Source organism: Elephas maximus, chromosome 6 (genome assembly GCF_024166365.1).
Source record: "Elephas maximus indicus isolate mEleMax1 chromosome 6, mEleMax1 primary haplotype, whole genome shotgun sequence".
Lineage (NCBI taxonomy): Eukaryota > Metazoa > Chordata > Mammalia > Proboscidea > Elephantidae > Elephas > Elephas maximus.
Genome location: NC_064824.1, coordinates 101041580 through 101061764, shown reverse-complemented (window position 1 = coordinate 101061764; position 20185 = coordinate 101041580). Strand labels below are relative to the sequence as shown.

General features: G+C 42.0%; 1 protein-coding gene across 5 annotated transcripts in view; it reads right to left on the bottom strand.

Annotated features, from left to right (window-relative positions):
- Window positions 1-331: 331 nt before the first annotated feature.
- Window positions 332-20185, bottom strand: part of KIAA2012 (KIAA2012 ortholog) — a 143727-nt gene continuing 123873 nt past the window's right edge. For all 5 annotated transcript variants that reach the window (XM_049887879.1, XM_049887880.1, XM_049887882.1 and 2 more), the window contains 6 exons: window positions 19375-19489; window positions 17598-17932; window positions 11322-11524; window positions 9612-9784; window positions 4943-5162; window positions 332-3143 (listed from right to left, as the gene is read on the bottom strand). In XM_049887879.1, coding sequence (XP_049743836.1) covers window positions 3005-3143; window positions 4943-5162; window positions 9612-9784; window positions 11322-11524; window positions 17598-17932; window positions 19375-19489 — 1185 coding nt within the window. In that variant the 3' untranslated portion in view covers window positions 332-3004. The remainder of the gene's footprint in view (window positions 3144-4942; window positions 5163-9611; window positions 9785-11321; window positions 11525-17597; window positions 17933-19374; window positions 19490-20185) is intronic.

Here is a 20185-nt window from a genome sequence, read left to right as displayed (position 1 = left end):
CTTCGTGTTCTGTTTTTTTTTAAACTTGATAATACTATATGGTGCATATATGTGATACAGTTACCCAAATGTTGATGAGTGGGCATGCCGAAAATTCTTAATTGGTTTATATTAATAATTCCAGTTTTCCCTTTAACAATTTATAAAATGTTTTTGCTGAGTCAAGGTTTGGTATATTAAATATTGTTTATATTTTCCTTTTATTATATCTTAAGTATTTAAACTTTGTGTAAAATTAAAATACCAAATTAGTTTATTCCTATTAGAGGGCTTAACTTTTCCTTTTAACTCTTTAATGAGTCACTATTCAGTTTATCTCTGCATAAACATGTACCAATTTCATGTTATTCTAAATAGAATGTCACCTGACTAGTTGGGAAAAGCAAATAAAACATCTCTCTAATACATTTTACAAACTCTTACAGCTTACACACCCAAGTCAGCTGTTGAAAAATAGAGTTGGCTTGACCTTTTAGACCCTGTATCAGACCCTAAATGAAAAATTATTTATATTTTACGTGTAGCAAAAAACAAACCAAACCCATTGCTGTCGAGTTGATTCCTACTCATAGCGACCCTGTAGGACAGAGTAGAACTGCCCCCAAAGGCTTTCCAAGGAGCGGCTGCTGAATCTGAACTGCTGACCTTTTGGTTAGCAGCCGCAGTGCTTAACCACTGCACTACCAGGGCTCCTTTACATGTACAGTTGGGATAAGTTTGAGCTTTTAAAGTTAGACTGTCACCTGGCATTTATCATTACATTAAGTAATGGCTAGGAATTAGGCCTGTTTCTAGACAGCCTTAATGAGTTGCGCATTTCTTTCAAGGCTAACCTGATTGGCTCTTTGTGCTATCCAGAAGCATGAAATATGTAGTTTGGCATCTTGATTTTGTTTGCTTCTCTAAATGTCTGAATACTCAGCATTTTGGCACTGGGGCTTAGCTACTGGGGAAATAATTTTCTTGTTTTTAGTTTATTGGACTCTTCTAAGTGAGTTGGACTCTGCTGTGGTTAACTTTAAAATGTGCTTATCTGGTGTAGTAATACTGATAAAACAGGCATTTCACAGCAACAATTTAATAGACTATCATGTTTGGAAGGGACCTTGAATAACATTTAGTGTAGGCACTCTATCTGGTGTTTGAATGCAACATCCTAAATTTGTAAAATCAGGGAGAAAATAAAGTCAGTAATGGAAATTTCTTCCTCAGGGATGTTTTTCCTTGAGTATTATTTCTCCTGTCCTTCAATTATTTGAGATGCCCCTTTCTCTTCTGATTAAGTGTTAATGAATTGATTGAATATGCAAGCAGGGTTGATAAGCTTTCAAAAAAGTTTAAGTGCTATATAAATTCACTGTTGCTGATATTATCCAGTGTTTTGACCATTTTACATAAAACAAGGAGTTAAAAATAAGTACCAAATCTAAGAAAGTCCAGTAACAGCAATACAGAACCCAAATTAAGCTTAATTTCTGGGTCGTAGAGGTACAATTCCTGTAGAAAACAAATACCATAAAAGCATTAATGGAAATTTGGAGGGAGTTATCTGCAAATTAAAAAATTTTCAACTGGACTGTAGGGTAGGGCCAAAGGAAACTCATGGGAAAATTGAGGTTCAGATACTGTTGTAACTTCCTTTTGTTGTTATTACTTGCTGTCAAATCAGTTCTGACTCATGGCGACCCCATGTGTGCAAAGTAGAACTGCTCCATAGGGTTTTCAAGGCTGTGACCTTTCAGAAGCAGATTGCCAGGCCTGTCTTCCAAGGTGCCTGTGGGTAGTTTCGAACTGTTAACCCAGCCAGTAGTTGAGTGCTTAACCGATTGCACCACCCAGGGACTCACAACATCTTTTTAGCAAATACCGTATTTGCTAAAGCTCTTTCATCTTTAATTTCCTTTATTGTACGACAGATCCCTTTGTTAAAAGGGATGCTTTATTATATGTTAAAGGAAAATTAATTGACAGAATCTTCCTGATAGTGTGATTTTTAAAAAAAAGGAGGGCAGGTTTGTGAATGGCTGGTTCTTCAAGGTACAGCTAGTAGCAAAAACTTAAGATTTATTAATATTCAAGGCTCTAGAACAGTGCTGTGCAATAGAATTTTCTGTGATGATAGAAATGTTCTGTATCTGTGCTGTCCAATACGATAAATACGTGTGGCTATTGAGTGCTTGAAATGTGGCTAGTGTGACTAAAGACTCTTAAATGGCCATATGTGTCTTGGGTGCCATTGAGTCGATTTCTACTCATAGCAACCCTATAGGACGGAGTAGAACTGTCCCATAGGGTTTCATAGGCTGTAGTCTTTATGGGAACAGATTGCTAGGTCTTTTCTGTCTCCAAACCACCAACCTTTTCAGTTAGCACCCAAGTGCTTAACCATTGCACCACCAGGGCTCCTTTACATGTGCTAGTGGCTATCATACTGGACAGTGTAGCTCTAGAATTTATACTTTGGGGATGTGAGAATAGCCTTACAAAACAGCTCATTTTGCACAAATGAATATCAAGTGATTTCAAACACCTTGTTTTAAACACTAAATTTTAGAGTCTCAGGGTGAAAAGAAGGTGGTTTTGCCTTATAAAAGATTTACGATAAAATTACAATAAAACAGCAAGCTCCTTTTAGCTACTCAATTATTTTTATTACAGAGTTTCCATGTATCTGCAGTTCTTCAGACTTTAACATACTGAAATGAAATACTTTGATTATTCTACGATAGTGTTTCAAACTGAAATGAGCAGTTTTAGACACCCAAGTTTCTGCATTTATGTGGTTCTAGAGAACACAGAGGATTTAGGTGAGCAAAGAGTTCTGGTTGGGTTGACCAAAGGGTGTGTGTGGTTGGAAAGGGTCTTGGAACAGAGGTCCCAGGGGTAGAGAAAACCTTAGGTTGAGGTGAACCAGGTAAAATGGAACTAACTGGGCTCAGGGTGAAACTTGAGAGGAGGCTACTCTATCGCCACCTCCCAACTTACTCTTTAGTTCTCTTTTACCTTAAGGCCTGGGTGTTTGCAGAAACTGAAAATAGGAGTAGACCCATGGTCTGGAAATTTTGTGTGTCCACTGTAGGCCGCTGGCTTCCTTTTGAAGCTCTTGATGGAAATGAAGCTGTTTCTCCAAAGCAGCTTTTTGCCTAAGGAGACAACCCCACCCACAATCCCAATACTAATTAAGCACCCTAGGAGAAAAAGTTTGTATTTGAGCTATCATTAGTTACACTTTGGGCTGTTGATCATACGTGATGGTGGAAGATCATGACTGTTCGTTTAGGAATTTATCATGGGCCTCCAATTCGCAAAGAAAAAAAGGCATAGTTCACAGTTCTTAAACTTTTATGGCTGGAAGGGACTCCCTAGTTTCGGGAGAGGAGGAAGTGGCTCTAATACATGGGCCAAGGTCACACAAATGAGGGTGAAGCCAAGGTCAGTTTTCACTTGGTTTTCTGTTTTCAGCTACTTGGACTAACCTTATAAAATTGCTCAATTTCCCTTTGTGTGACTGTAAGTTTTCTTTTTTAGAAAGTTGGAACTCTTAGTAGCTTGCTTTTGGTCTTAATTCTTAAAAACCCAGCCCTATTACTGCGATACATGGAATATATAATTCTGAAATTGAATCAAGTCTTTCTTAATGGTCAGTTTTGAAATTCACATGGCAGCTGAGGCAAGTCCAGGGGAGGAACAACTCAAGGTTAGGTTAAGTAGAGTTGTTCTGGTTGCTTTTTCTTTCAGGTCCCCTAAAGAGTATCATTATCTGAGAATCGGCTTACATTGTGGAAAATATATTTTAAGGGGAGAAGGGTTTTCAGTAAAGGCTGGACTCATACTATGTTCTGTGTTTCGATTATTTACCTTTCGATTTTGATAGATGACTGTCTCTTTCATGAATTTAGGAGGGGAAATTAATGACATAGAATCTATAGATGGCCAAGCTTTTAAAAAGAGTCAAATTGAGATCACATTACTAAGGACATTCTATTATTGGCAGTTGTAAAGGTCATTACTAATGTAGGAGAATAAAGGGAGGAAGTGCCTTTGGCTCCTAATGTCTTTGATTCTATTATTTTTCCTAACAAGGCCTTCACGAGATCTGGTCTTGGCCTATCTCTTTGATCTCATCTGGAAGTATTCTTTGCTCCTGTGCACTGAGTTCCAGCCACGCTGACTTTCTTTTATTCCTCCAACGTGCCAGCCTCATTCCTCTCTTTGGGGCTACCCTTACAGTTTACTTGCTGGGATGTTTTTCTCCCCATCTTCATGTGGTTGACTTTTTGTCAGTCAGGTCTCACCTTAAATGTTTTACTTCTGAGAGGTCTTGATTTGACCAACCAGTCTAAAATAAGCCACTTACGACCCTACTAAATCTCCTTTTTATTTTCTATATAGCATGTATTGCCAGCTTAAAAAATTTTGTTTAGAGACCATCCCCTCATTCCCACCCCTACAATGTAAATTCTGTGTGAGAAGAAACTTCGTCTTGCCTACTCCTGAATTCCCTGTGCCTAGAACAGTGTTTGGCACAAAATAAGCACCCAATAAATACCGAGAAAGGCAAGTGGGTTTAGAATCAGGGGCCTTAGATCTGGTCCTGGCACTGCCCCTAACTCACTATTCAGCCCTGATCAAGAGTCTTTCCCTCTTTGGGACTCAGTTTTCTCATCTATAAAAAAGATTAAGATAGGTGATCTCTAAACTCCCTACCAGCTTTGATACACATACTATGAATCCATGAATACAAGTCCTACTATAAGCCATGAAGGAATCCAGTAATATTTGCAGCAAAATAATCTCTCTTTGTTATTTAGCTCTTCCAAGTCATGCTTTGCAAAGTGGGAAAACTTCATTTGTTTAAAAGCAGTGGGAGGCTGGTACTAGTACCAGGCCATCGAGCCCTTGAAAACCCCCCTATGGCACCTGTTGCCCAAATACCCGGTACCTGGCTAGTTCCTGGGCTTGCTTCATGGCTTCGTTCAGAGCCAGTCTTGCTGCTTCCTCTTCCATTTGTCTTCTCTCCTCTGCCTCCAGCCGAGTTTTCTCTTCTGCTTCCCGTTTTCGCCGCTGGTACTCTATCCGCTCTTCTTCAGCCATTTCCATTAGGTGTTTTTGTTCTTCTGCTAGCTGTATTTCCAACTCCTTCTGCCTTTGCTTCTCTGCCTCTGCAAAGTAGAAAAGGGGATTGGTTCAGCAGGGATGTCGTTATTGGGGAAAACAATTTTGTGATCTAACACTCAAGTCTGCAATTCCCAGGGATTCCACATAAGTTCTGCAGCTTACCTGCCAGCATGCTGCCAGATCCTCTGGGGATTACTTTGGGGGTTAATTTACTAATTTAAGAGTCCTTTATCAGGCACCAGAGAACATGGGTGATGCAAGTTGTTAACGTGCTCGACTGACTGCTATCTGAAAGGTTGGAGGTTTGAATCTACCCAGCAGCACCTCAGAAGAAAGGCTTGGTAATCTACTTCTGAAGAATCAGCCATTGAAAACTCTGACACACATTGGGACTCTGTGAATTGGAGTCAATGCGATGGCAGCTGGTGATTGGTTATCCAGCACCTACTGTGTACAGTGCACTGTGCCATTAATAGAAAACCTTTGAGAATTTTCCAGTGCCTGATGTGCTCATGGGTGGTATGCAGCTGAGTTGGGAAGGAGTGTCAGACCTGGGTCTGGAGAAACTGACCTGTCTAAAGAACCAGAACCAGGAAGTGAGCCACAGAGTCATCTGAAGTTCCCATTTCTTTCTCAAAAGTGCACCTGGAGAGATCCCATGCATGAACACCTGAAAATCTGCCCTGAAGCTATCCAATGTTTGTGACTCAATCTGCTAGGGCAGGAAGCAAGAAGGAAGGCTGAGTCTCCAATTTAGGGAGCTCCTGTTGTTAGTTGCTGTCAAGTTGATTCTTACTCACAGCGACCCTGTGTATGCAGAGTACAGCTGCCCCATAGGGTTTTCAAGACTGTGACCTTTTGGAAGCAAATTGCCATGTCTGTCTTCCAAGGTGCTTCTGGATGGGTTCTTATCACCAGCCTTTCATCTAGTAGGCTGATAGTCAAGTGCTTACCTGTTTGCTCCAGCCAGGGACTCTAGGGCAATGCTGAAAGGGCAAGGGAAGAGACAGAATCCTAGTTCAGGAGTTAACTGAATTTCCAAAAGCCAGTCTTTCTGATTCTGATTTTCTATCAGCTCACTATTGTTAGCTGCCGTGGAGTTGGCCCCCCCCGACTCAACTCACTGTGGTCACACATAATACAGGTAGTCCCCAACTTATGACAAACTGCACTTATGACCATTCTTTTTTTTTTTTTTTGGAACATCTTATCATTAGTTATATATTCTACATATAATGTTGCAGTGCGTAATTTGCTGATGTTATTATTTTCAGGTGTTCATTCACAGATGTTCAATTTTATGATTTACTGTTCAAAATATGGCTGCATAGGAGGCTATGGCCTGGTCTGCAATGAAATCGGTGTCTGTGTTGGGAGTTGTAATGGATAGAAAGTCGGGCAATATTTGACTGTAATGACATATGACAATTGAGTTGGGCATGCGCCCGACAGCCGTTGTGACTCTGACTTCATTGTTACAACACTGACACCTACTTCATCATAGACCAGGCCTATAGTGTGATCTTATTCAGCATTTTGTGCTGTAAGAAACATCGATTGTTAATTTGAAGCTGAGTTGTTCAAGTTTCTCTAACTTTAACACCTGCACTGCTTATACCTCCAACAATATGTCTAGCAAAAGAAGTCATGCCACTACAGATTCTAATCCAAAAAAGAAGGTGAAGAAGGCTCTAGACATGGATATAAAGATGAAGATCATTAAGGCCTATGATAATGGAAAGAAAGTTGGTCAAAATAGCACATGAGGAAGGACTCTTTGATTTGACCGTTTTATTTATTTATTTATTTTTTAAGGATAAGATTTTGGAGGCAGTAAAAGGAGCAATTGGCATAAAATCAACAATTTTAACAAAGAGGCAAGGGCCAGTCCACAAGATGGAGAAGCTGTTGATGATTTGGATAGAAGACCAAATCCAGAAGAGGATTCCTATGAGTTTACTGACAGTTCAAACCAAAGCATGCAACTTTTTTGAAAACCTGAAGGAATAGTGGAAACCCTGCTGGTATGGTGGTTAAGAGTTACTGCTGCTAACCAAAAGGTCAGCAGTTCAGATCCACTAGGCGCTCCTTGGAAACTCTGTGGGGCAGTTCTGCTCTGTCCTATAGGGTCGCTATGAGTCGGAATCGACTCGATGGCAGTAGGTTTGGTTTGGTTTGGAAGGAACAGCAAGAAGACTACCATGAGCACTTTAATGCCAGCAAGTGCTTGTTTCATCCCTTCAAGTGCAGATTTGGCTTACATAACACTTGTAACTGGAGAAGCAGGAGGTGCCAATGTTGAAGCTGCCAAAAAATTCTACAGTGAGCTGAACAAGATAATACAAGATGAAGGATATCTACCGGAACAGATTTCCAGTGTGGACAAAACAGGCTTGTTTTGGAAAAGGATGCCAGAACAGACTTATAATTCACAGACCGGCGAAGGTGATGCCTCGTTTCAAAGCATTTAAAGATAGAATCACCCTGCTGCTTGGAGGAAGTGCTGCTGGATTTAAATTAAAAACTTTTTTTGCTTACCATTCTAAAAACCTTCAAATGTTCAAAAACATTGACAAAAATAAGCTGCTGGTCTGCTATAGGAGTAACTCCAATGCCTGGACGAGGATTGTGTTATTTGAAGACTGGTTTTTAAATTGTTTCATCCCAGAAGTGCATGCCTATTGCCTTGGAAATAGCTTTCCTTTCAAGATCCTGCTACTGCTTGATAATGCCCCAGGATATCCTCCTCAGCGATCTAAATCAAGAAGTGAGAGTGGTGTATTTACCTCCCAATACAACGGCTGTGACTCAGCCTATGGATCAAGGTGTAGTCACCATGTTAAAGCCATACTATCTACAGACTATGTTTGCTCAGGCAATAGGTGAAGGTATGTTAACATTATGTGATTTCCGGAAAAATTATAATATTTTTCAGTGTGTCTGGAACATTGCATCTTCCTGTGAGGAAGTTATGGGAAAATGCATGCAGGGGATGTGGAAAGAATTGCTGAGTTAAGCGAACACGCTCCAAGCATTTGATCAGGATAATATGATGGAAGAGATCAGTGGAAAAATCATCCATGTGGCGAGAATGCTGAATTTATAAGTTGATATATCACTGACGTGGAGCCCTGGTGGCACAGTGGTTAAGAGCTACCGCTGCTAACCAAAAGGTTGGCAGTTTGAATCCACCAGCTGCTCCTTGCAAACCTGATAGAGCAGTTCTGCTCTGTCCTATAGGGTGGCTATGAGTTGGAATTGATTTGACGGCAGTAAGTTTTGCTTGTTTTTTTTTTTTGGTTTATTACCGATGTGGAACCAGGGCTTCAAACCGGCTCTATATGGTTCAGTTGTGGCTGACAGAAACAAGGGCAGCATATGCATTACGCAGCAACCAAATCTCTTTTGTTTCGGCTTTGACTCAAGTATGAAACAGGCTGTGGTGCCCTGCTCAAAGATGGTGGCCAACCTTGCTGCTTTGAATGTGTGTCGCTCTCCACAGTCCTGCCAATACCCAATTTCCCAAATCAGGAAACTTTCAGGAGGCAATAATCTAATCTCCTGCATCAGGAAACTTTCAGGAGCTGGTATGTAAGAGATTTGGTTGCTATGCAACAGATACGTTGCCCTTGTTTCTGTCAGCCATGACTGAACCACTTTGAACTAGTTCAAAGCCCTGCCTTGTTTCTGTCAGACATGACTGAATCATTTAGAACCTGTTTGAAGCCCTGTGTGGAACAGGTCATAGACCATGAAGAAAGGGAACTGACAGATCAGGACTTAATGAATTTTGAAGAGGAAAGAAATGCTGAAGAAAAAAATAATGAGGAAGGAGAAGGAGAAAAGTTGTTTAAAAATTTTATAGTGAAAGAATTAGCTGTTTTTCCAAACTAAATCAGGGGCTTCGGTTGCTTGAAAACATGGACCCAAACGCTGATGGCTTTGCTAAATAAAGTCCATAGGCAAATTCTGGAGGCAGTGAGATGTTACCGCGAAATATATGAAGAAAAAAAGAAAAGGACCATACAGACAACTCTCACTAATTTTCTGACTAGAAACACCATTCTCACTCTCAGGGATAATCCAGGTGATCCAGAACTTTCTGCAAGTGGAGTTATTACTGCAGCTGACAAAATGTCAACATCATCCAACTCTTCACTGTCGGAGTAAATTTTTCATTTATTGTTTTATGTAGTATGTATTAAAATATATCTGTAAGTTAATTTCCAACCCCCAAAGACAAAGATTGGATTTATAAAGATACTGATACTAAAAGGCAATAATAATGAAAACTAAAAAAGAAAAAAAAAATGAAGTATTCGACTTACATCAGAACTGACTTACAATGGAGTCCTTGGGAATGGAACCCTGTCATAAGTCAGGGACTACCTATAATCACAGTGAAAAAATAGCTTATACATTTACAGTGCTTCACACACTAAGGTGTAGGGTAAGTAGATGGTAGATGCAGAGAGGTCCAGAATGCCCCTCACCAGCCCTCTCGGCTTCCTCCTGCTGTTTTTTCCTCTGCAGCTCTTGCAGTTTCCTGCGGAACTCCTCCTGCTGCTGCTGGGCTCTCTCCTGGGCCACTTGCAACTGCAGTCGCCGCCTTCTCTCCTCTTCCTCCAGCTGCTGCCGTTCTTCTTCCAGCCTCTGTTTCCTCAAGCTAAGAAAACGCACAAGAAAGATGGTCAGGGAAATGGCACAAATAAACACTGAGGCATCCTTGTAAGACAAGCCAAAGGTAATGCCTTGAGCAGAGGCTCTGCAGCCTACAGGCCAGAGTGAGGCTACAGGCCAAATGCAGCACCCCATTCAGAAGTGACTCATTTTACTAAGGAAAGCCAGAATTGCACAGCAGAGGCAAAAACTCAAGAGCCTTGGAATTAGAAGCCTGAGCTTTGAATATACAGCTCTGCGCTCTGGGGTAAACTGAAAAAAACCAAATGCATTGCTGTCCACTCGATTCCAACTCACAGTGACCCTATAGGACAGAGTAAAACTGCCCCATAGGGTTTCCAAGGCTGAAGTCTTTACAGAAGCAGACTGCCACATCTTTCTCCTGCAGAGCAGCTGGTGGGTTCCAACCCCTGGCCTTTCTGTTAGGTGCTGAGCGCTTAACCAACTGTGCCACCAGTGTAGGGATCGTAAATTCTCAGAGCTTCATTTTCTATTCTTACAAAATGGATTTTGAAACCCCTGCCTAACAAGGTTGTTGTGAAGATTAAATAAGACCCGTGAATGGGTCTAGCACAATCCAGGCAACATGGCAGGGGCTCAACAAATGTTTGTCAGATATCAATTTCAAAGCCCTCCCAGGAAGATTCCCTGGTCATATGTCTTGAGTAACCCACTGCATGTTATCTTTGGTCCAGGTTGTTCCTAGGTTAACTGTGGATAGAGGAAAATGCGACATCCTCATGCCGTTTTACATCAGGGCACGAGCCTCAGAAGTAAATTTTGCCCTAGTGTCTTAAACTCTAGCGAGTGGCCATCTAAGATGCATCAGTTGTTCTCAACCCACCTGGAGCAAGGAAGAATGAAGAACACCAAAGACATAAGGTAATTATGAGCCTAAGAGACAGAAAGGACCACATAAACCAGGGACCACGTCAGCCTGAGACCAGAAGAGCTAGATGATGCCTGGCCACAACTGATGACTGCTCTGACAGGGAATTCAACAGAGAAACCCTGAGGTAGCAGGAGAGCAGTGGGATGCAGACCCCAAATTCTTATAAAAAGACCAGACTTAATGGTCAGACTGGGACTGGAGGGATCCCGGAGGCCATGGTCCCCAGACCTTCTGTTAGCCCAAGACAGGAACCATTCCCAAAGCTAACTCTTCAGACAGGGATTGGACTGGGATAGGGGATGGAAAATGATACTGGTGAAGAAGGAGCTTCTTGGATCAAGTGGACACCTGAGACTATGTTGGCTCCTCCAGTCTGAAGGGGAGATGAGAGGGCAGAGGGGGCCAGAAGCTACCGGAATGGACATGAGGAGAGAGAGTGGAGGGAAGAACTGTGCTATTTCATTAGAGGGAGAGCAATTAGGAGTGTATGGCAAGGTGTATGTAAATTTTTGTATGAGAGACTGTCCTGATTTGTAAACTTTCCCTTAAAGCACAATAAAAATTAATTAAAAAAAATTTTTTTTGCCCTAGTAGAGATCATCATCTTGGCCTCTCTGGCTGCCTGACCCACCGGATCTCCTCTGCTCGTTTCTGCTGCTCCAGCTCCAGCTCCTCCTTCATCTTCTCTGCCCTCTCCAGCTGCTCCTGCTGGAGCCTCCTCTGCTCCTCCTGTTCCCTCCTCTTCCTCTCCACCTCCAACCTTCTCATCTCGGCCTTCTCTGCTCGAAGCCTGTCCCGGGAAGCTTTCTCCTGCTCCCTTTTGGTGAGGAAGGCCTAAGAAACAGGAGTATAAGAATACTAAGAAGTGCAAGGGACAGGCTCTACCCTCCTCTACCCCAGACAGTGTTGTCTCTAATCAGAAATGGAATCATAAAGCAGAGTCCACAGTCTGACCACAGCTGCATAAACTCTGGCGGGAGCATCTTGGGATGTGGGGTCCCATTGATGGGGATTCAAGTCTCACTAGCTTTGGGACTTGGGGATCACAATTTCTCTGATATTGTCTTCTTCATGCAGCTATTACTAGGACTAATTGAAATAGTGAAAGTACCAACGTAATGATTAGCAAATTGTATATTCTAGAGTTTTCAACCCTAGCTGGACTTTAGAAATGCCACAAAACCAAACCCCATTGCTGTGGGGTTGATTGGAACCCATAATGACCCTATAGGACAGAGTTGAACTGCTCCACGGTTTCCAAGGCTGTAATGTTGTGTGTTGCTGTGATGGTGGAACCTATGCCACCGGTATTCAGATATCAGGAGGGTCACCCGTGGTGGACAGGTGTATTGCTGTGTTGGTGGAACCTATGCCACCGGTATTCAGATATCAGCAGGGTCACCCATGGTGGACAGGTGTGTTACTGTGTTGGTGGAACCTATGCCACCGGTATTCAGATATCAGCAGGGTCACCCGTGGTGGACAGGTTTCAGCTGAGCTTCCAGACTAAGACTAGTAAGAAGGACCTGACAGTCTACTTCTGAAAAAGATTAGCCAGTGAAAACCTTATGAATAGCAGTGGACGATTGTTTGATACAGTGCCAGAAGATGAGCCCCCCAGATTGAAAGGCACTCAAAAGACAGCTGGGGAAGAGCTGCTTCCTCAAAGTAGAGTTGACCTTAATAACATGGATGGAGTCAAGCTTTTGGGACCTTTATTTGCTGATGTGGCATGACTTAAAATGAGAAGAAACAGCTGCAAACATCCATTAATAATTGGAATGTGGAATGTATGAAGTATGAATCTAGGAAAATTGGAAACCTTCAAAAATGAAATGGAACGCATAAACATCAATATCCTAGGCATTAGTGAGCTGAAATGGACTGGTATTGGTCATTTTGAATTGGACAATCACATGGTCTACTGTGCCAGAAATGACAACTTGAAGAGGAATGGAATTTGCATTCATCATCAAAACGAACATTTCAAGATCTATCCTGAAGTGCAATGCTGTCAATGATAGGATAATATCCATACCCTTACAAGGAAAACCAGTTAATACAACTATTATTCAAATTTGCACACCAACCACTAAGGCCAAAGATGAAGAAATTGAAGGTTTTTACCAGCTTCTGCAGTCTGAAATTGATCGGACATGCAATCAGGATGCACTGATAATTACTGGTGATTGGGATGCGAAAGTTGTAAACAAAGAAGGATCAGTAGTTGGAAAATATGGCCTTGATGGTAGAAATGATGCTGGGGATCGCATGATAGAATTTTGCAAGATCAAGACTTCACTGCAAATACCTTTTTTTCACCAACATAAACGGCAACTATACACATGGACCTTGCCATGTGGAATACACAGGAATCAAATCGACTACATCTGTGGAAAGAGACGATGGAGAAACTCAATATCATCAGTCAGAGCAAAGCCAGGGGCCGACTGTGGAGCAGACCATCAACTGCTCGTATGCAAGTTCACATTGAAACTGAAGAAAATTAGAACAAGTCCATGAGAGCCAAAGTACGACCTTGAGTATATCCCACTTGAATTTAGAGACCATCTCAAGAACGGATTTGATGCATTGAACACTAATGGTAGATGACCAGATGAGTTGTGGGATGACATCAAGAACATCCTACATGAAGAACGCAAGAGGCCATTAAAAAGACAGGAAAGAAAGAAAAGACCAAAATGGATGTCAGAAGAGACTCTGAAACTTGATCTTGAACGTCGAGCAGCTAATGCAAAAGGAAGAAATGATGAAGTAAAAGAACAGATTTCAAAGGGTGGCTCGAGAAGACAAAGTAAAGGTTTATAATGACATGTGTGAACAGCTGGAGATAGAAAACCAAAAGGGAGGAGCATACTTGGCATTTCTCAAGCTGAAAGAACTGAAGAAAAAATTCAAGCCTTGAGTTGCAATAGTGAAGGATTCTATGGGGAAAATATTAAACAATCAGGAAGCATCAAAAGAAGATGGACGGAACACACAGAGTAGCTATACCAAAAAGAATTGGTCGATGTTGAACCATTTTAAAGGTTGAAGGAAGAAGTCCAAGCTGCACTGAAGGCACTGGCAAAAAACAAGGCTCCAGGAATTGACGGACTATCAATTGAGATGTTTCAACAAACAGATGCAGTGCTGGAAGTGCTCACTTGTCTATGCCAAGAAATTTAGAAGACAGCTACCTGGCCAACCTACCGGAAGAGATCCATATTTATGCCTATTCCCAGGAAAGGTGATCCAACCAAATGTGGAAATTTTCAAACAATATTATTAATATCACACACAAGTAAAATTTTGCTGAAGATCTTATAACAGTGGCTGCAGCAGTATATCGACAGGGAACTGCCAGAAATTCAGGCTGGATTCAGAAGAGGACATGGAACCAGGGATATCATTGCTGATGTCAGATAAATCCTGGCTGAAAGCAGAGACTACCAGAAGGATGTTTACCTGTGTTTTATTTGCTGTGCAAAGGCATTCGACTGTGCGGATCTTAACAAAATATTGTGAAGAATGGGAATTCCATAATACTAAATTGTGCTCATGAGGAACCTGTACATAGATCAAGAGGTAGTTGTCCAGACAGAAAAAGGGGATACTGCGTGGTTTAAATTCCGGAAAGTTATGTATCAGGGTTGTATCCTTTCACCATACCTATCCAGTGTGTGTGTTGAGCAGATAATCTGAAAAGCTGGACTGTATGAAGAAGAATGGGGCATCAGGATTGGAGGAAGACTCATTAACAGCCTGCCTCAAGTGGATGACACAACCTTGCTTGAAGATGATTTGAAGTACTTACTGATATAGATCAGAGACCACAGCCTTCAGTAGGATTACATCTCAACATAAAAAAATCCTCACAACTGGACCAGTAAGCAATATCATGATAAACAGAGAAAAGATTGAAGTTGTCAAGGATTTCATTTTACTTGGATCCACAATCAACACCCATGGAAGCAGCAGTCAAGAAATCAAAAGACACATTTCACTGGCAAATCTGCTGCAAAGGACCTCTTTAAAGTGTTGAAAAGCAAAGATGTCACCTTGAAGACTAAGGTGCGCCTGACCCAAGCCATGGTATTTTCAATCGCAGCATATGCATGTGAAAGCTGGACAGTGAATAAGGAAGACCGAAGAAGAATTGACATCTTTGAATTGTGGTGTTGGCGAAGAATATTGAATATACCATGGACTGCCAAAAGAACTAACAAACCTGTCTTGGAAGAAGTACAATCAGAACGCTTCTTAGAAGCTAGGATGGCGAGACTGCATCTTACATACTTTGGACATGTTATCAGGAGGGATTAGTCCCTGGAAAAGGACATCATGCCTGGGAAAGGACAGAGTCAGTGGAAAAGAGGAAGACCCTCAATGACATGGATTGACACAGTGGCTGCAACAGTGGGGCTCAAGCATAACAACGATTGTGAGGGTGGCGCAGGACTGGGCAGTGTTTCGTTCTGTGCTACATAGGGTTGCTATGAGTTGGAACCAGCTCGATGGCACATAACAACAACAACAACAACAATCTTTATGAAGCAGACTGATACATCTTTTTCATGGTGAGTGGCTGGCCAATCTTTGGGTTAACAGCCAACTGCTTAACCACTGGGCTCAGTTTAGAGCCACCCAAGGAGTGTTTTTAAAAACTACCTGAGGCCAGGACCCCACCCTCCAGTCCAATTAAATGAGAGTCTCTACAGGGTGAGGTCGCCACGGGTTTAAAAGCTCCTCAGGTGATTCTAACGTGAAGCCAGGCCTGAAAACTGGGTCTAGATAAAGGCTATTTTGCCATATTTCAATTGTAGGTAGGAAACCCTACTGGCATAGTGGTTAAGTGCTATGGCTGCTAACCATAAGGGTCGGCAGTTTGAATCCACCAGGTGCTCCTGGGAAACTCTATGGGGCAGTTCTACTCTGTCCTATAGGGCTGCTATGAGTCGGACTCGACAGTACTGGGTTTGTTTTTTTTTGGTTTAGTCTTAGGTATGAGGCGGAATTGACTCGATGGCAGTGGGTTTGGTTTTTTGGTTTAGCCTTAGGTTCAGATACGTCCATTTCAAGTTTAATCCTGTACAAACTCACTTTTTCAATAAAAAGTTGTCCTCTCAGTGTGTGTGAAAGATATATTAGCTTTCTTTGTTCTGCCTAGTGCCTTCTCCTCAGTCAGAAATATGCTCATGTGAGGAATCTTGAGAGGTAGCTCTTCCATAGGAACTTTGTGTATCAACGTGGGGTGAAACTTTCTTGCTTTTTAGCCTTTACAGAGGTAGCATGGTACTGGAGACTGATGATAAATCTACAAAATTCTGATCGTTTAGCAGGCACAAAAATGTTGGGCCCACAGATTAAAATGTTCATCTGCAGAACAGAATTCCATAACCTAGGCAGCTGGGAGGGATTGAGATAGAGGAAAAACCTTCCTGAAATGTTTTTTTGGAAGACCATGGGGTATAAAATAAATAAATAGATAATAATTTAAAATAGACGAGAGCCCTGAACTTAGCATTAAAAGACCTGAGTTTAAGTCTTGGTTCTACTACTCGATGGTTTTGCAATTGCTGGCAACTGACATCTGCTGCTTTTGAGCCTCAGTTTCCAGGTCTGTAACATGGGGCTAATCATATCTGGTTCACAAGTGTAATTGTAAAGATTAAATGAGATTCAGCAGGGTTACACCATATACGCATGTAATTTGTATACCGTAAACTGGTTTAGCTATGGGTACATTTTTGGTGTTTAAAGATAAACTTTTTTTTTTTTTGGTACAACCAGATCCCTAAGTGCAGTTCAACACCTTCGCCTCAGTTGAAGAAACAGCAATCTCTTTCAACAGTAGAGGAAAACATTGGCTGTATTTGTCTTACTGAGAGATGATGTATCTGTATGGTATAGTTTTTGGCTAATTGCAGGGATTTTCAAGGGTAATTTTCCTTAAATGCCATTGTTAGAATCTAGGCCCCCTGGAATGATGTGACTCTTACAGGCCAGAGCACCTTGTAAAAGCAGGTGCCTGTGTATAAGCTGTATGTGGTCCAACTGTGTGCCACATAAAAGCAGATTGGGAAAGGGGACTTTCCATTGCCTTTGAGAGGAAAGCAATGGTGAGAAGCCATTGAGCTCCAAGCCAACTTGAAGATATGTCACATGTGTTTAGCTCTGATGGCCAGGACCCACCTTCCACTGTAACTGTGAGCCCTGCACCTCTCACAGATGGATGCTGTGCCACCTTCCTGCTCTTTAAGCAGTGGGTACATGCCTTGGTAGTTTGGGAGCTTCACAGAATGCGTCGCGTTAGAGGGCTTGGCCACACTGTCTTTGATCAGGTCTGCCTTCTTAAAAGAGTTAGAAGTTACCAAAGTAGAAGAAAACAAAACCATTATTATTAGACATGTTTCATGGACTGTAATAAAAACAGGAAGAGTTCCTGGGTGGTGCAAACAGTTAAGAGCGCTACTACCGTATTTTAATGCAAATAACGAATGTGTTATGTTTTCTTTACCAAATACACTGTCCCTCACTGCAAGATATTTTTGTAAGCATGCTATGCTTATTGTTTTCTACATATTGCTGTAAAAAAATTAGTGTAGTGTGTTTATGAAAATACCTTATGGGGGAAGGGGGCAGTTGGCAAAAAATATATAACACGCATGTTATTTGTGTAAAAATTCAGTACTAGCCCAAAAGTTGGTGGTTTGAACTCACCCAGAGGAGCCTGGGAAGACAGGTCTGGTGATCTACTTCTGAAAGGTCACAGCCTTGAACACCCTATGGAGCTGTTCTACTCTGCACACGTGGGGTCGCCATGACTCAGAATCGACTCCACAGCAGCTAGCGACAATATAAATAGGGGTAGTTTTTCCCGCCTCTGAAGTTACACCAACCCTACCTTGGGAGGGTCATCATGGCTTCTCTCTTCTCCAGATTCCGTGTTTCCAGTGACAGTTATAGTCTGGGTGGGTGATGATCTTCCATCTGTAGAAACTTGGCTCTCCTGAGCAGCATATTTGGGAGAAAGCCAAGAGTCCTCCACAATGGAGCTTGAAGGAAAGAAACCTCTATCTGAGGTGTCTTCTGCTTCTTCAGAGTTAATGTCATCAGGCCCACTCAGCTCTGCTATCTCCAGATTCCTTTCCTTCCACTTCTTTTTCCTTTTGGCTCCTGGTTTTTTTTCTTTAGAGATTAGCTCTGACTTCTTTTCAGCTTTTCGTTCCTTTGACTTTCCTGGGGAAGAAAATTGGGGTCAGAGGTATAGCTGAGGTAAGTAAAGGTGATCACCATGCATCCTCTTCAGTGATTTTTAAGCCTCAGTATGTAACGGTATCAACTGGGGTGCAGATTCCTGAGCCCCATCCCCAGAGTAGGAACCTGCATTTTAACAGCCACTCCAAGTGTTTTGAGAAACGTAGTCCACAGGGATCAAACTGACAACAGCAACTCAAAAGATAGGAGCCTTAGAGGGCAGATTGTTTATGTTAATGGAGGAGTAATAATCAGAAAAGGAGGGTGAAAATGGCTACACAACTTGAAGAATGTAACCAGTGCCACTGAATCGTACATGTAGAAACTGTTGAATTGGTGTATGTTTTGCTGTGTATATTCTCAACAAAACAACAAAATAAAAATTTTTTTAAAGTAAAAAAAAATAAAGGTAGTCCACAAACCACCCTTTGAGAAACTGCCTTATCCTATTTAGGTTGACTACGACTCAGCAGTCCTGCTACAAAAAAAATTGTATTTCACCCTGACTTATGGTAGGGGCAAGACTCCTGGAGGGGAGACCTGTTGAACACAGCTGGAAAGTCAGGCTTGAGTCTGACTTGAGGCTGCAGTTTCATAACGTGGCAGAGTTCAAGCTTTCCATCCTCTAAGACTCTCCCCCACTCATGGAGATGTTGTGAGGATTTCATTAGATCATACATGCAGAGCTCTTAATACAGTAGGCATTCAGTAAATGGAGTCCCTGGGTGGTGCAAATGGTTAAAACACTCAGCTGTTAACTAGAATGTTGGAGGTTTGAGTCCATCTAGAGATGCCTTGGAAGAAAAGCCTGGTGATCTACCTCTAAAAAATCAGCCATTGAAAACCTGATGGAGCATAGTTCTACTCTAACATGCATGAGGTCACCATGAGTCAAAGTCAACTCGACAGCAACTAGTTTACTGGTTATGCAGTAAATTGTTGCTGCTGTCATCATCATCATCATCATTTTCTCTCTTGGTGATCACAGGCCTCTAGGCTCCCTGGTTTCCTCTGTCCGTCTACTAAGATATGAACATGAAGGAAAGTAGCAACAATCTCTTAGTTGTGGTAGTCAAGGAGACCCAGAACCAGGGGTTCAAATCCCTTTGTTCTGGTTCAACCTGCTGAGAATTTGCATTTCTAACAAGTTCCCAGGTGATGCTAATGCTGCTGGTTAGGGACCAAGTCTGAGAATCACTAGTAGAGCAGGGGTTCTCAAGATTTATTATACATAAAAATCACCTGGGAATTTCGTTAAACTATAGATTCTGGTTCAGTATATCTGGGGTGGAAATGCAACCAGTTTGAAGCCCTGCTCAAAACAGAGCTTGCCTGTAGGGTCCATACTGATTCTCCTAGCCACCTCCCACCCCCACACTTTAGGGATTTTCCATGTGTCATTCCTTGAAAGCACACTCCCTTACCAACAGCAGCCTCTGCTCTGCCGTGGATCTTTCCTTCTCTCTCCCCTTCGGGTGCCTTGGACTTTTCTGTCTTGGTTCTTTTCTTTCTCTTGGTTTTGCCAGTCAATTCCCTCTCCTAAAGGTGAGAAATTAAGGGGGAGGGGAGACCATGATACGTGTAGGAAACTAAGAAAACCCGTCAAAGGAGGATTATGTTGGACAAGGTAACAGAATGGAATTCGTGTTGAGTTCCAGATGAAGCAGAGGAGAGAGGTCTTAGAGAGTATGTAGCCTTTCAGGGGAGCCTAAGGTGTAGCCTTTGATTTAACACTGCTAGGTATATTTTCACAGGAGAAAAGAGGAATAGAATACACTTCATGGTCCGCCTCCTTTTTTTGATGCTAAACCATGGTCTCCAGAGCTGGATCAAAGTGAAGCTATTTCCACCTTTGATTGATTGGTATTGCTGTGTTTAATGGTTAGCTGTTTTAAATCAAAGCCAGCTTTATTTACTGCTGCATCATTTTGCTAACTTTCTGGAAATCTCAGACAGATGATCCCAGCAATTTCAGTCTTCACCTATCCCTATGGGCCAAGACAACATGGAGGTTCCTCCTGAGACAGGATGACAGAGTGGGGCCATAGCTACCCATTCAGTACCTTTGTAGGAATTAGAAATGGGACCCCCGTCCTTCAGGTGGATGCAGACCCATCTTGGGGTGCGGGGCATGGTGATTGAACCACAGGCTGGATTTTAGCCCTCGCTTGCCTCCTTATATAGTAAGTGATCTACCCAAATGTACATGGTGGCCTTGTTGATGAGCCTGATCCA